This window comes from Brachyistius frenatus, unplaced genomic scaffold (assembly GCF_029030835.1).
Source record: "Brachyistius frenatus isolate BFR_SWC_R1_liver_20210118 unplaced genomic scaffold, ASM2903083v1 Contig_11, whole genome shotgun sequence".
Classification (NCBI taxonomy): Eukaryota; Metazoa; Chordata; class Actinopteri; family Embiotocidae; genus Brachyistius; species Brachyistius frenatus.
In genome coordinates this window covers 4,306,614-4,323,852 of record NW_027210610.1, presented here as the reverse complement: position 1 = coordinate 4,323,852, position 17,239 = coordinate 4,306,614, and the positions used below count along the sequence as shown (strand labels likewise).

General features: G+C 40.2%; 1 protein-coding gene across 1 annotated transcript; it reads right to left on the bottom strand.

The window, feature by feature from the left end:
- Window positions 1-2,680: 2,680 nt before the first annotated feature.
- Window positions 2,681-15,178, bottom strand: LOC138617038 (G protein-activated inward rectifier potassium channel 1-like). The gene is made up of 3 exons (XM_069691689.1): window positions 14,074-15,178; window positions 6,080-6,296; window positions 2,681-5,685 (listed from the first exon to the last, which is right to left on the bottom strand). Exons 1-3 carry the CDS (start codon window positions 14,740-14,742, stop codon window positions 5,012-5,014), a joined length of 1,560 nt encoding a protein of 519 aa, XP_069547790.1. The 5' UTR covers window positions 14,743-15,178; the 3' UTR covers window positions 2,681-5,011.
- Window positions 15,179-17,239: the final 2,061 nt, after the last annotated feature.

The following is a 17,239-nucleotide window of genomic DNA, read 5'->3' as shown; positions in this document are numbered from 1 at the left end:
GCATCTGGTCAATGTGGATGTGTGATGTGGTCACTGTGCTCCTCCTTAGAGCGTCTTGCTGTGTTTCCCGATGCACAAGATAAACATGCAGGCATCCAGAGCCCTTATAGTCACGCTCTACTCCCACATCTGCCTCCGTGGTGGCATACAAATGCAACTTTAGACTGCCGTGCCAAGGATTCAAGCTGTGGTAAAACGAGGGGGTGGGGGGGATGCACTTCGAACACAAAACACTGAGGAGTCATGATTTTGGTGAGTCCATGATGTCGGTGTATTTCGCACCACATCACTGCGATAATCCCACCATGTACTTTAATGGGATACACCTGCGTATTTTCATAAAGCTTATTTTTCCAATAAATAGAAAAAACGAAATAAGTGCTTTTACTTAATCGCTGTTCCCAGGTACAATGTTGAGATACTTGTACTTTACTTTTAAGTTTTTACTTCTACATTTCAAGGGACCATATTGTTCTTTTTATCCCACTGCATTTATTTGGCAGCTATAGCAACTAGCTACTTTGCAGATTATGATTTTATACGTATGTATATGTGAAAAAGTATAGTGCCTGACATGTCGTATAAACATTTTTTTTAAAAGCTCTGCTACGTAGGTGCTGCGTTCATCATTCATACACAGCATACATGATAATGTGATCATTAAATAATAATGTAATAATACATATATGACTTTGAAAGTGGCATTTTCACTCATTAATGAATACTTTTGCTTTTGATTGTTTTGGCACAATTGCTGATAGTCAGTGAATCAATATGTAGTGTATCAATACCACGTTAGATTACTATTGACTGCTAGGTCTCACTGTAAACGTTACACGAATATTAGCAGCAAAATGTTGTTAAAGTATCAAAAGTGCTTGAGATGAGTTCTTTAAGTACTTTAGATACTTTTTTGTAGTTCATCTTATAATAATCCATTATTATTAGACCTCTGTGCTGATGCCAGTCACGGGCAGAGGTGTTATGTTTTAGGGGTTTCATCCTTTCAAAGTTTGTGAAAACGATACATCAGGAATGCCTTACAGGGATTTCTTTTAATTTGGCACAAACGTTCACTTGGTGCCGAAGATTAATTGGTTGGATTTCTGGGCGTCAAAGGTTAAGTTCACTGTTACTTCACGTCTACCCACTCTTATGATCATGATATTTCAAGAGCGCCTCAGGGGAATTTCCTCAAACTTTGCACAAATGCTTACTTTGACTGGAATTGAATAGATTTTGGTACTCAAAGGTCAAACTAACGGTGACCTCGCGACTCTCTTATCCATCAGTGCCATTTTCTTGAAAAACTTGTAAATGTATTCAAATCTGGCTCAAAAACTTGGAGTCAAGGTTAAACAGAATAGATTTCTGTTGTCAAAAGTTAAGGTGACCTGACTGTGACCTCACAGAACACATGGGAAACATTCACATTTTAGAATTTGTAGCTTCTTTTGCAGCAACATTCATGTTTGAAGCATTGTCTATCGCCAAGGCTACAACTCTGTGTTCTGTCAGAATCAGCCTTATTGGTCAAATCATTCAAAGTCTTCTCTACATACATGAAATAAGTCTGGACAGACACAAATGCAAACTGCAACCTGACTGATTGGTGAAGGAATACAACCAAAAGGCGATGATACATTTTTTTTTTATAAACTTATCATTTTTAAAATCTTACCCAGAAAAGTAAGTAGCTGTGGGTGTTGTCGTGAAATACATGTGGCAAAGTAAAACATATTTATTGACAAAGTATAAATTCATTAATGGTCAATTTATGTGCAGTACATAAATCGATGTTGCTAATTTTATTTTTTATGAGTTTGTATTCATGTACAATTTTTGGAACGGTATTGTCTGAGCTCAAATGTCATTATTATGGATGCAGCTTCTTATGAAGTTCAAGGACATGCATAAAGAAGTCTTACGGTAACAAAACCTGCAAATTAACATTTCAGTTATTTTTAAGGACTCTTTGATTTTTTTTTTTTTATATAATTTATGTCGTAGCATAATTTAGAAATTGGCCCATGCTTACAAGTAGCATGTTGTTTCTGTTTTAATAGATATGATGACCTTCATTCCACCACGGAAGCTCCCATTGAATGAAAATTAGGGTAATCTATTTCCCAAGCACAATTTAATGACAGAAGAACAAGCAAAGCAGATTTCCTTTCCAGTTGAATCCCTTATTCTACAGTATTATTTCTGTGAGGAATGGTCTGTAATTTATTCTTCTTCACCATCATTTATCTGAGTTAATTTTATCTTAAGCTGGACAGAGGTCATTTCGTACTGACAACTAGTTGCATAATCAAATTTCATTGTTGTGCTTTTCTTTGCCGTATGACTGATTAGCTAAGGACGTCTTCAGATGTCTAATTTTTGGAAAATCGCCTTCCTTTCGAGTACTTCAATCATGATTCTCACAATCAAGGCAAAGTAAAGCTCTGAGAAAACTTGACTTATGTCACATTGAAGACAACGACAATAATTAGCTGAAGCAGCAGCCAGGGTAGAAGGTTAAGAGCTTTGATTTCAAGTGAGCAGAGAAAGAAATAAAGTCAGTTTACCTTCCAGCCAGATGCTCTTTGCTACCTGAAAATCTTGTCAGTAGCTTCTCTTACTGTGAACTTGTGCTCTCCAAAAATGTCAAAACGGAAACAACTGACACATTTAAGGCTTTAATATTTGATGAATGTTGGTTTAACTACCGCAGCAGGTGACACATGAGCTGCTGATGCATGCTGCCGACTGTAATGGCTCTGGATGCTGAATGGGGTAAGAAAATACACAACTGGGATCTCACAGTAGATGCAGCATATCAGTACTCACAGACACAGTTGTGTTTTCAAAGAATTTATTATTTAGCAGTTGCAATATGAAGTTTTATCTTACCTTTATATTGGTAATAATACATGTATCCCCTGATGTCAGCATCCCTGCATTCCTAATAAATCAGTTCATGAATAAAGCAAGTCCATTGTCCAAAATTGATCTGTGGTTGCATTTGGTCTCCCATGTGTAACGGGCCAAAGTCAAATACTGTACCAAGAGGTAAAAATAGTTAAAATTGTACAGTAGTAAACACACAACTCAGATGAGTATTCAAATAAATATTTAGTACAAGTGATAAATATATACTGTGTATCACACTGACTTTTGTGTCAAGGATTTTATGAATTCTTACCAAATTCAGGTTGATTGACCATTTGCTAAACCCCACCTCCCTTGCGGCAGTATTATAATTTATATAGGTGAGCACACAAAGGTCCACTAGCGTCAGCATAACCTAGAATTCGTCATGAGAGGGGTTTGGCCCGAGGCTCTGTGGGGACTTCCGTGTACCTCCAATTTTGATGTGACCAGGTGAACGTGTCCGTGCAGCCACTACACTGCAACGTAACGCGTGCCCAAAAACCACAACTGATGCTGAATTTGAAGCGAAGCTGTGTGAACAGGTCCATTGCTATTTGTATTTCTGAAATTAATCTTTAAAACAATCTAACGACATTCAAATGTGTAAAAATGTGTTGAAGGGAAACATCCAGATTTTCGTAACACACCTTGCTGATCTACTGCACACGTGTGCAACACTTGCTGCAAGCGAATTCAAGAAAGTAGTACAAACAGAAAAGCTTGGCGTCCATGGTCTCTGCAATTACCATTTTCACACCTGAATGTTTGAACTCGGGTTCATGTTTTTGTTCAATTGTTTACATTTCATTTGCTCCATGTTGGTTTCACGTTGCGATTTCGCAAGCACACTAAAGAATTTTTGCATCACACGCTTACAGTAAATCCCGATTATTGAAATTGATCAATTTGTAGACAGTCATGTATCTAATGTCGACGTGTTGTCTATTTAGCCAATAGCCTTTTCCTTTCGAAAGGAGGAAAATTAATGTACAGATTAATCTTGTTGGCATTAAATTATTATTATTATTATTATTATTATTATTATTATTATTATTATTATGGTGTCGACCAGAATTTATCTTCCCCTTAGAAAATAAAAACTTTGTTCTGATCGTTTCGTCGGACCAGATTATAGTTTATTACTCTCCTTTTCTTCTTCATGTGCTAGTGCATCTTATTTTTACTTCTTTTTTTGGTTCTTTTAACGTCTTTAATTGTTTAATGAGTGATGATAAGCCGCCTCGATTTCCTGTAATTAGTCCAAACTGTCCAAAAAGTGTTTTCACTTTGCGAATGAAACGAACTTCGGTTCAGTTTAATCCGGACTGAGAGCACCTCTTTAGTTGAGACCAAATATGAGTCCTTCTGTGTGGACTGTGGTCCGAGGCACCTTTCACACCTGATATTTTGGTTCAAACCAAACCGAAAAGTCAAAATGTCCGGACCAAACAAAGTAGATACTGTTGCTGGGCCTGTCATGCTTTCATTCTTGCACAGTGAAAACAGATTTACCGCTCCAAATTTTTGGTAATTTTCAAAGCTATGGGTCCTGAATTTCAGACAGAGGTAGACATAAGCAGGTCTCTCCTTTCTTGCTGCAAACCATTGAAACTATTTTTTGGCACTTTTTTGTTTTGGAAAAGTTAAAGAAAGACAACACTGCATACTCTTTGCTCCACTCACTGGACAATCACTATTCTTGGGGTTGGTTTAGCAAACGGTCAGTGCAGGTCAGTCTTATTCATTACTGCCTCTTTGGTGCTTGTTCAACTGAATAAAAAGTACAGTGGTTGGAGATAACAAGAAAATCTTTGTTGGAACTTTATGGACAGAAATGAAAGAAACAAGCACAAGGACAGAAGTGTTCGAAGTCAGGGGTGGGGGCACAGATGGTGATCTATCAAAACTGACTCACAGTATGAGCGGATGGATGGCTTATTGGCGTTGTCCTTCTATTTGTGGCAACAGACAACTTAGTAGAGAGCCCATTAGTAAAATACACTTATATCACAGTTGTCTTTTTTTATGCAATGCCCATCAAGCCTGATTCAATTTTCCAAGTGTTTGTAGTCCTGAAGGTAGTCTGCAGAAGTCAGCGGTCAGCATTCATTCTGCGCAGTTTAGGGGGCAGATTGTCCTCCGGCCGACCACCTACCGAGGGGAACTGGACTGGTGCTATAGTCGGTGCAGCGATGGTGCTAAACGCTGCTGGCAGTCTGTGTTTCTCCAGCTCACCTTCCTCAGCATCCCCATCCAAGGACAACAGCTGAACCTGCTCCTCCAGCTGCCCTTGCCTCACGGCCGGGATGGAGCTGGACCTCAGCCGTTGAATACTAAGTGGCAGGTCTCCTGTGCTGGAGGCCTTCCCCCCAGGCAACGCTGGCCCTGTCTTCAGCCCCCTCCAGAGGTGCTCGTCCTTGGTGGAGCTCATGCGCTGGAGTTTGCTGGGGCGCCTGGAGGCTTGTTCCTCTACATGGTCTGCATAGTCGGCCGACAGGAGCCGTTCCCTGCGGCCTCCGCGGCCACCATTACCCAGCAGAGGGGAGGATGGGGTGGGTGCAACAGGCAGAGGGTTGGGTGATGTCAGTGAGGACTTTTCTTCCTGCTCTTTGACGCTGTAAGGAGGTGTAGTGACCTCAAAGGTGTTGTGGAACTGCGAGTAGTCGACTCTGAAGAAGCCCTCTTCCAGTGACATGACGGGGAGGAAACGATGGCCCCACAAGACTTCATCCTCCGTGTAAGATGTCCTTGCCTGGCATGTCATACCTACGAGGAAGTGAAGAGACAGAGTGGAGGAATATTTTTAATGAAAACAAGTAAAAGACTTAGAAGAAATGACTAAAAACACTGTAACATTACAAAGAAAAGTGTAGACAATGGACTATTTAAATAAGAACGGACAGACGGGGAACACAAATAAAAGGTGGTGAATTGCTTCAGGGGAAGAGGAAGACAGAGATATATATAAAAAAAAAATACACACAGATCCGCTTGCACTATTGAATAATTAAAGAGCATGAAATTAAACCGTCTGTTAAATATTTTATTTTATATTACAGGGAAATGCTCCGTACCACAGAATAGGAAATGCTTATCCAAAGATATAAGTTAATAGAGAAACAATGTTAGGAAGAAATTAAGTAATAAAATTTGCTCTCACCAGTGGTCTCCACGATGCCCTCGAGAATAACAACAATCTCAAACTGCTCGTTCATTAGCGAGCGCTGTGACAGATCAAAGAACGGGCTCTTGGTGTTGATCTCGTGGCAGATTGTTAGAGGTGACACCAAGAAAAGCTGGTCCGCCCCCGTCCCAAAACCTACGTCCAGCTCACACTGGTCCAATGGCAGGAATTCTCCCTCTGGGGTCTGCCGGGACTGGGAACATAAATTATGCAGACAAATTACATTTACATTTTGATGTAACAGGAGTGAGAATTCTGGATAATCTTTTAAATTAAATTCACACAGCTGGTAAAATATTTCCATATTTCCAGGTTGTAGTATTCAAAGAATTTTACATTTTGGAAAAATGTGTCTTTCTAATTCATTTTATTTCAGAAAATTGTACAAGATCATGCCAGTGGTCGAAGAGATGTTCGAGCCAGAAACCAGTTCGCTTATAGCAACAACAGTGGGGAGAAACAGCTCACCTGGCATTTCTCCAAAGGTAACTGAATCTGCTTCCAAGTGCCACTAAAGCTCAGTAATTACACATAATATCTTGTTTATTTAAAGCAAACAAAACTCAAAGTGTAAATATTTGCTGCCAATTCACGGTTTTTATGATGGGTTATGGTTGGACCATTTCTTGGCTGGGACTAATTGCCAGGCAACCAACAAAGACTGGAGAAAGTCTGTTCTGTTCTGTTTCACTGTTTATCAGCCCAAAGTTGCCCAGCTATGGCAACCGTCTCCCGGCTCCAGCTTCATATTAACCACACAGATATGAGAACGATACCAATCTTTTTGTGGAGCTCTTGCTGAGGAAAGTAAATTGAGTATTTCTCTTACAAATATCAAACTTTACTCCTTCACTCCTCCAAGAACATGTAACACGTTTTCAGTTAGCTTTTTACAAAACCAAAATCTGGCTGCAAATTCCTCTGAAAAAAAACCCGAGGACAATCGAGTGCAAGAGGAGGATGAAAGGAAATCTTCCAAAATTGAATTTGCCCAGAAAATGTGAATGCCTCGAATCCACATGGCTACAAGGTTTTATGACACTAATGTTGGCTGGTGTTCAGTCTGATGCCAGTTTGCCAGCCAGCCAGATTTCATTTTATCTCTGCTGGACAGTACCAATTTGGTGGACGTTGTTCATCCAAAACCCCTTCCAACTACTCCATCTGTGGACGTGTTGTTGTTTTTTTAAACTATGGCGCGAATGTAACTGTAGCAGTTTTTAGGGTCTCAGGAAAAAAGCTTTGAGAAGGTAATTTCCCTGCGTGATTTGGCATGGCACCATATGAAATGGGATGTTTGTGGGAGAGTTGTTTTTAGTGCTCGACAGCAGGTGGGGCGAAGCCTGTAAACTAGAAGTGATCGTAGCTGTTGCGGATTGCTTCCTTTTACAGAGGAAGAGGATGGTGATAAAGGAGGATACATTTTCTTTGGTCTTAATCTCACTCGTACTGGTGTTTCTGCAAAATGATGCCTCTTAAATCCATACTTCTGACACAGTTGCTAATGCTGGTTTGTTTGACAGACCTACATGTGTTAAGTCGCTGAATCTCCTCAATAATCTGTGATGACCTTTTATTGGATGGAATTCTTAGTTTTGGTGAGGGAAAATGGTGGATTTCATATAAAAATACACAAAAAGTAATAGTTTGACATATTTTAGTGATGCGAGAAAAAAAAAAAAAAAAAAAAAGAATTGCCTCTGGACATGCAAGATAGAGGTGTGAGTAAAAAAAAAATTTTTTTAAAACAGTGATCTCCCATATTCCGTCTGCCTACTTTAGACAACATGAGCATTGGTAATATTCATTTAATTGTAAGACACTAGGGATACTATTTTACTCTCTCCACACCTCCTCATTACCAGCACATTAGAGTACATTAAAGTTCTGCAGTTGCTTCGGCTCAAAAACAAGTATTTGATTTTGAGACGTGTTAGAGAAGACTCTGCTGTCTCCTCTTAATAGACCAAGCCTAATCAAATAAAGTGCTCTTTTAGGTGAAAAATGAAAACAAGGGAATTAACAGGATGTTTAAGGAAGTGAGCGGAACAGAGAGTTTGTGCTTTTTTTAAAACCTCCTTTTCTGTCACTCACAAGCCTCTTGCTCCCGCTGACATGTCAGGAGTGAACGACACACAAAAGAAAATGTTAACTTCAATGCGGAGTGGGCCCTTTGAGTGAGGAGTGACTGCTTGGTCCACAGATGGCAAACAGACTGTCATTTGTATTCACAGTGATGTTGAGGACAGAAGAGTGTGACATTTCACAGGAAGACGTCTGTGCCCACAGATCCCTGGCTCGCCTTCAAGAGGGAAAGTGTCACCCATCATGCTGCATCAGCGATGGGTGCTCCCACAATACGCAGACAGGGAGCCTATGTTACATGTCGGCTGTGGATAAATCACAACCTCAGAACGCAGGAAAGGCACATGTTATCCGCAACAATGTGTGGACGCCCGGAAAGAGAGTTAAAATGAAGAGAGGAGAAGCCACACCGGCTTTTATTCTGTCAGTCTACAGGCTATATTGTTATAATGAAGGGAAAAAAAAAACTATCATTCAATTTTGGTATTTATAAAAAGAAAAGGTTGAAAACCTCCTCATTCACAGTCTGTAGGCCTTGAATGGGGGTGCCAACTTTCGCTGCAACACGATGTCATCCTCCAAGATGACACGAGTTGGCCAATCACAAACAAGCACAGATTCTGCTGTTAGTCTCCTGTCGTCACACAGGAAGAAAAGACACAGTAATCACAGTTGTGATACTTTCCAGAGTCTCAAGGTCTGTGAGCCAAACTCCTGTGAAATGTTTGGGCTACTGATAAGCCTTTAAGTGAATTCATCTTTTTACTCGGACTTGACTTCCTGTATCGTATTTCTTTGTTTCACCGGTACCGTAAACAACGTAACCTCAACCAATAAAGCCCTCCCTTTTTACTTTCATTCTCACTCCCGAGCATATAGATTTAGATTGTTTGACATTTTGGGAAACAGTTTTCACTTTCTGGCTGAGAGTTATGATACAACTCTTATTCTTTTTATGATAAATATAAAGCTACATTCAGCTGGTGCTTAGCTTAGCTTAGTTCAGCAGGAAACAACTATCCTGGCTCTGACCAATGGTAAGAAAACCCGCCTATAAATACGTTACGTAGGTTTACTTAAACCTTTAATTTTCCCTCTGACTCAGGGTGAAAGTCCCATGTTTAACCTGCCCATCCACCAGTCAATGAGATTGGAAACGTATTTCCTGAGAAGTCGTATTTAAGACGTTCTGGTTATAAAAATTAAGCTGCTGATTTTAAGATACTCTGTTGGAGCCTCAACTGGCACCAACATTATACCTCCACTAAGGAAGGAGGAGCCTGCTTGACACTGAATGGTTTCAACAGGGTGAAAACCTTTGTGTGTTCTCTTACTGCTGCTAAACAGTCAGTGCCACAAGGGGGAAATTAATGGCCTTTGGAAGTAGTCCTGATATAGAAGGAGTGCTTAATTTACCAAGCCACCTGAGATTCAAGTTGAGTGAAAGCAGGCGCTATCCCTGGTGACTCACTTCCTCTTCAGTGACAGTGATTGTGTGTGTGTGTGTGTGTGTGTGTGTGTGTGTGTGTGTGTGTGTGTGTGTGTGTGTGTGTGTGTGTGTGTGTGTGTGTGTGTGTGTGTGTGTGTGTGTGTGAGAGAAAGATGCGAGGAAACCCAAACAGTGACAATGAACGTTAAAAAGAAGCACGTGTCTGTGCAGATTGGTCCTTTTGAGTTCAGGTCTGTCATGGAAAATGGGTACATACGTGCGTACATTCAGCTCACCCCCTTTTGAGCTCGGAGCGGGACATCAGGCATAATGCTCACAGCCGTCAAATTGGAGCTGCCATTTCCAACATCTCCACAGCAACACCAAAGCCAATTCAACTGTCTCTCTTTTTTGTCTCTTCTACTCTTCTTTCTTCTCCTTTTACTGCTTGTCCTTCAGAGTTAGGCTCTGGCAGACGTGGTAAGTCATGCTGACATGTCTGCCTGCTTGTCTGAGCCTGCCTCCATGCCTGTCTGTCTGCTGCTAGACCCAATCAGTTATCTCCTGCTGTGGACCAACCTACTGAGACGAACTTCTGTTGACACTGACGAGCACCACCCAGCTGTCACTCTCTCGCTCTGTGTTTTTGTTGTGTCCCGTTTGTCACATCGCTGTTGTTTACTGCTTCTTCGTTTTTTGTTTTGTTTTTTATTTCGAGGATGAGCCTCCATGCGCTTCTGGCAAATCAGATGCAAACATGTTTCTCTGTTAAAGTCATATCCCACCAGTGCTGCAGGGGTCACTGCACCTCTGCATTCTATTGATTTATTAATGAATGCTGCATTAATATTAATGCCAATTCAAAGACTTTTATCTTTGAGTTAACATGCATTATGGATCTAGAGTGTGCAGTCCTGCCAGAGAATGGAGTTTCTGCTGACAATAAAATTTGGTACATCCAGAAGCAAAATTTGTATTTAACCTCAATTGCAAAAACAGTAGCTAATGAAGTGTAATTCACTCACAAAAAGTCAGATTTTCCTTTTTTCTTTTGACTGGCTACATCTACATCCATTTTGTCTACAAGTGCCTTGACATGCATCTTCATATTTTCTTGCAGGTGTGAAGTACTTTTGACATTGAAAGTGGGAGGAGCTATTTCGAGCACTGCTGGTTCCGCAGGTAGTCTGTTTTATTTTTTCACTTTAAAAATCCTTAAAACGAAGCATTTTGGCGGAGATATATTGAAAAACAATAATTTAAAAGATAAATTAATATAAAAAAAAAGAAAACGTTTGCGAAATGCTGGAAAAAGTTAAAGATTATGCTGTTTATAAAATGTAGATCCTATTTTTCACTCTTTTTTGGGTGTTTTATTTGTGTTCTTGATATCAATAAGATGAAACAGTATTTTGATGGTTTTAAAACCATCTCAGTATAGAGTGTATAGGTTACAATAAGCTGTTCTGTGTCTTCAAAAATGATGTTGGTAAATCGACAATCATGTCCCGGAAAAAAAAATCTTCAATCAAAGGGCACTAACAGCGCCACCTACTGGATACTGGAAATTGATAAATTGATTGCAAATCTTCAACAGCTTTCAAGACTTTTTTGTTTCTTACTAAATATTTCATAAAATGTTATTTTGGATGAGTTGAGGAGATCAAAGCTGAGAGATGGTGATAGCCAACAGAGACATTCTGGCAATGGGAATATTCAGTGCATTTGAGTTACTGTTTCTTGCATCATCATGTAAAATTGTGCTCAATCTAAAGTTCAAATACTGCACTAAAATATGCTTCCTCATAATGTGCTTATTTGAGTTAATTGTACACACCAACTTTAGTTGTTGCTAAAATCCAGAGTTTCCAGGTCCCACGTGAATTTACAGCCCATGCCTATCCCTGTCTTTCCCAATAATTGATTGCTTCGGCCATGTCACAGTGCGTTTACACAGCTCCATCATTAGGATTTACTGCAGCATGCCTCATTTCTCCAATCAGCTTTGTGGGCAGCCCATCTGACAGTGACCTTGATCTGTGTGTTATCTGAACACAAGCCTTGGCATTGTTTCCACAGTGCACGTGTAGTACTACGGGGTGATGTTGAGTCAATTTGCTGAACAATACTCCACTTTACAATGTGACACCACAAAGATGGAGCTTTATGGGCTCTAAAGCATCAATGCAGCAATGCTGCGCTGTTCTCCTGCATGCAGTTTTTCACAGCACGTTTATCTAAAAAAAAAATATGTATATAGGCTTGATTTTATAGGCTTGATTTTTAAATATTACAATTTACTACATCTGTTTCAAGATATCATCCAGCTGCGTTAGAAAATATGTTTTACTGCTTCTCCCCAGGGCATAACTGATGGCAGGGAAGATGATGTTTTTTAGCAGATGATTAGGATGTCCTGGATGTCGGACCTTCCTCAAATACATAAATATCTGTGGCTCAAAAAGGTAATTTGATGATCATTAAAAAAAATATATCATTCACTGGCAGAATTCCCAGATCAGGATCATCCCCTAAATCGAATCAACTGCTCTCTGAAAGAAAGCCAAGGACTGTTTAAATACAGAACAGATGGATGACAGCACTTCAAACAGCAAATGCCCCTGCTGTAGTTTGTCTTGCAATAATTATGTTGCACTAAGACAGGTTCGATTCTTTGACCTGAGAGGTAAAGGCAGGACTGAGGAAGGACTGTGTAACACCGCTGCAGCAGTTGCTGCAGTGCGTTCCGCTTTAAACGTTACAAATCAGAACTGATGATGCGATAAATTTGAGCTCAGTTTTGAAGGCGTTAGGGCATTGAAAACAAAACATAAACTAAGCCAAAAATTCCTCTTTAATAACAACTCTGTAGCGACTCTGTATGGCATAAAAACACATCAGTCTATGTACCTGTAATATTGGCATTGAACACACAAATCTGACAGAGGTCAAAACAATACAGCGTGCCCTCTGGGTGTTTATCTTCCTGTTTTATTCTGGTAGTTCAAACAGAACAGAGACAACTGTGTTAAACTCAGAATTTAACTACTGTCTTCTGTGCCCGGAGAAAAACTGATGATGTTGCTTCTTTTTTTTTAATGATTGTTATTGTGTGTGCTTTAGACATATTTATCTTTGCCTTTCTTGGCTGTTATTTAAAATCAAATGATAATATAATGTACTAAAAAGGATCCTGAAGGTAGCTGAAAAGGCTACAATAGGTTATTAAATCTTGGCTTTTAACATGTTTAGGGACTTTTATTTCTGGAGTGTAAAACCTTTCAGTTTTTCTTTTTCTTTTTTTTTTACTTTAATCAGATGAAACATAACAGAGATTGACCAGAAGACATTACTTTAAATGACAGCCGCCTGCCTGGATCAAATCTGAGTGCACAACAAAGCATTACATACGGCCACACTGATGCACGAAGGGTAACATAGTGACGACTCTCCCTCAAGGTTCAGAAAGTGAACTGTCACTTGAGATCATCACGCTTCTCCACAGAGATGACAAAAGCAAGACTAACTCTTCCTGTCACAATAAAGAAACGCTGCTCTATAGACATCCACAAAGTTTTGAACTGGAGAACAGACCTGAATTAAATGGTGTGATATATTGTGGTGCATGGACTCAGCTTTCTCAACACCTGAAAAATGAAGACCTGGGAGAGTGCTGTCCAGATATCAGTCATAAATGTTGTAGAGGACAAAATATATTGTTGAGAGCAGTTGAGAAACACATTTCCCTGGTGGAAAACCCGCCCGGTGTAATTTGGAAAAACAAACAAAAAAACAATATCACATCCAGTTGTGAGTGCGTCAGATTTGTAGCTTTTTTTTTTTTTTCTTCTTTTTTTTTAATCTTTTGGATAGAGTGGCCTCTGGAATTAGTCAGGGCACCACTATATAGGAATTGGTTCAATTGATCTTTTAATCAATAAGCATAGTTTCCTACCTACTGTCCCCTGGGGGCCCATTCATCTCCTGTGTGGACAGTTGAAGCAGAGGCCAGAGTCAGATGTACAGCCCATTTGACAGCCATTCTGCTGACTGAGGGGGGACCGTTTGTGATGACCCTGACTCTAGTGATCACACTCAGCAGCTCAGAAAGGAAGAGCAGCAACACAAGACTGTGTTCTCAGGATAAAACCACATAAAGAAAATGCTTCAGGCGGCAAATGAACATGTGCACTCATTTAAAATACATGGTATGATTGAGTGTTTAAACGGTAGAGCTTGCAGTCAATTCTGGGGATGAATAGACACTTAATGCATGACTTGAAGCGCATTCAGAAAACATAATGAGCAATTTCAGAACAAATGAAGTGACTAACTATTAGTCTCTGCCTTGATAATGCGAATTCGAGAGGAAAGAGGAGCTGGCTCGTCGTAAAGTGTTGTTATTGTTTTTTGTTTTGTTTTTTATATCCCGTATTGCGCTCAACCTGTAGCCTACCTTGATGAGTTTGCACCTGATCTGCGCGGACACCATATGGCTGTTCCGCAGGTTCCCCACTCGGAACATGAGGCACAACTTCCCGTCCCGCTGCGAAATGACCGCGTCCTGGCTAAACATCAGCGTCTCCGCGCGCTTCTTCGGCTGCGACATCTTGATGAACATGCAGCCGATGAGGAATGCGTCCACGATGGACCCCAGCAGCGACTGGAAGAGGAAGAGGATGATCCCCTCCGGACACTTCTCCGTGATGTAGCGGTACCCGTAGCCGATGGTCGCCTCCGTCTCGATGAAAAACAGGAACGCGGAGGGAAAGTTGTAGACGTTGGCGACGCACGGAGTGTAGGACGAGTCGTGGCCGGCGTGGCTCAGGTCGCCGCGGATGTAGGCGATCACCCACCACATTGAAGCCATCACCAGCCACGCGACTGTGTAAGTGAGGATGAAGATGAGTAGGTTCCATCGCCACTTGAGATCCACCAGCGTAGTGAAGAGATCAGAGATATACCTACTGGTCTCTCCGCCAAGGTTACCGTGCTGGACGTTGCAGCGGCCGTTCTTCTCCACAAACCGCTGCCTCTTCCTCTTTACCGGTGCGGAAAAAGTCATGCTCCGGTTGGTGTTTACCACCTGATAGTCCTCGCCAAATTTCCTCCGTATGGCTGACATTGTGTTAATCACCCAGGACTTGTGACAAACAATCAATACTTGTACACAACTAGGCTCTTTGCGCAACTTTGGTGCTCCCTGCCCAGAACCATGCAACTACATTCAACGCGCCACTCGCATCCTATGAGATGGAGATGCGCCTGTCTCCTGTAAATTAATCGTAAGTGAGCACAGATTCTGCGCAATACATGATTTAGACTTTACGCAAAGGGGGTCTCCTCCAAGTGCCAACTTTTCTTCAGGTCTCATCTATACAGAGGGGGTGGAGGGATATTTAAAAATAGCACATAAAGCTAAAGCTGTGTTTAAATATCTGTATTCAAAGGTGATGTCCTTGATGGATCCTCTTGTTGTTGCTCCGTTTCAATAAACCTGTGAGTGCGTGGCATGCTTCAGTGCGCACTCCAGCCTGAGAGAACGCGTTTTGGTAGGAGTGACTTCAAATTAAAGAATGGAAGAACTGCAACACGAGTGGCAAATTTCACTTTCACAGGGGGGTTGGTGAAATTTGCGCTGCACCCATTCAGGTGAAAGCATCAGCAAACAATGTAACAGTGAAATCAAGCGTCTGCAGCCTTTAGGTCTTTACATTTGTTTGTTTGTTTTTTACATATTGCTTTGAAATTTTGTTACCTATTATCCAAATATCAATGGGCAATGCAGTCTCAAGGTAAATACTGCACAATGAAACTGGAGTGATTATTACGTGTACCTGTTGGCCGCTTATTGGTGGCTCTTCAGTTCCCCCTAGTGTTACTGCAGTGGAAGTAAACCTGAAGCGGTGCCAATATCTGTAAAGTTATAGTATCTCAACAAAAGTAGATATGTTGAGGGTTTATTCAGAAAATAGAATAAATCAGAATAATCACTTGAGTGGTTAATAATTAGCCTGTTTGTTGCAAAAAGCTATCGACACAATTGCAATATATAATCAGTCCGGTAATCCTCTGCGGGTGAGTAGCTCCAAGTCTGTTATGTGTATTTTATTCAATAGACCAGATGTTTTCTATCGTGACAGCAGGTAACGGCACCATAATCCCAGCAGGAATATCAAGTTTGAATAGTCATCACTGTTAATTTATCACGCCTAAAACAACCAACTTGTCTCGTTGTTTTTAATTAACTGAGAAAGTAGGAGTCTGATGGGAGAGAAACTAGGAAACGTCCTGCTGGACTTAGTCTCAGGACAGCAGGAAATGAAGCACTCCAGAATGAAATGATCAGCATCATGCAAACTAAATGTCAATGACAACAGTATGTTAAAACACTTTTACTGGCAGAGGTTCATAATAATACTGTTATTTTGGTATGAACAAAAGACACGGGAAATTAATTAAACCGAGGCCACAAAGGGACAGATCACGTGGGATGACATCTAAATCCCTCACAAAGGATTTCCTCCGTATTCTTGTTCTGTCTCTCTCAATTATTGTCTTTAACTGCAAATCAATTCGCACAAATTACTTTCAGTTTTTACCCAGTCACTCCATGTTCAAGAAGGGGGCATGTTAAACACATGAATGTGAGTTCAAAAAAACACCACCTCTGAATATATAATATACCAACATCTTTCTGATGCAGTGTGAACACACAAGGAGATTTATCGAAAGGCAATTGTATTTGATATTTCATGAGCTGATAACTCCGTGTATATTTAACAATCTGCCCAATCATTTCATTGCCTGTGGAAAAACTATGATTTACCTATAATACCCACACAATACATGTCTGTATCTAGTATCATTATTTTCACAGCAGCAGTTGGATCTGGTAAATCAGCTCAAATGATAAAGAAAATATAACTCACTAATTGGACAGAAGTAAATTTGAAATCCACTTTTCCGAACCAAATTGTAATTGACGTCTCATGATCGACTGTTCTCACCATCATCTCATGACTTTAAGACATAAAGCAAGTAACGGGAAATTACAAATAGATAATGAAAAACACGTTTACATTCAGTTAATAATTAAAAATGAGTTGTTCTGTACTGTGACAGGGTTTTTGTTCTTGGCTCTTGACAGGAAAGCACCTGAAGTAAACGATGAACTGCAAAGAACCCAAACAGTGTCTTGATTTCTTCTTTTATATTTTGCAATATTAGATATCAAATGAAAAATGCATTAGTGGAAAAAGAAAAGCTCTCAAGAATCATTGTGCAAGCAATCAAAAATATCCAGTTCTACTCCACCACAAATGTACTGCTTCAACAGTTGAAATGAAAGGACACTCATCACTGTGAATCCATCAAACACCAATACAATCTGTTACTATTCAAAATAGAAAACAAGATTTCAAAGTTCACCCCTTTCCTGGCAATAACATTTAAAGAGGTAATAAAACAGCGAGAGACACAGTCTGTACTTTATGCTAAGATGTTGTCGTGTTCTGATTAACCACCAGCTTTTATTTAGAAATATGCACACTGTGGGGACAATATAAATAAAACAATAAAGGTCTCAAAGCTCAGAATAACTGACAGCAGCTATAATTTAT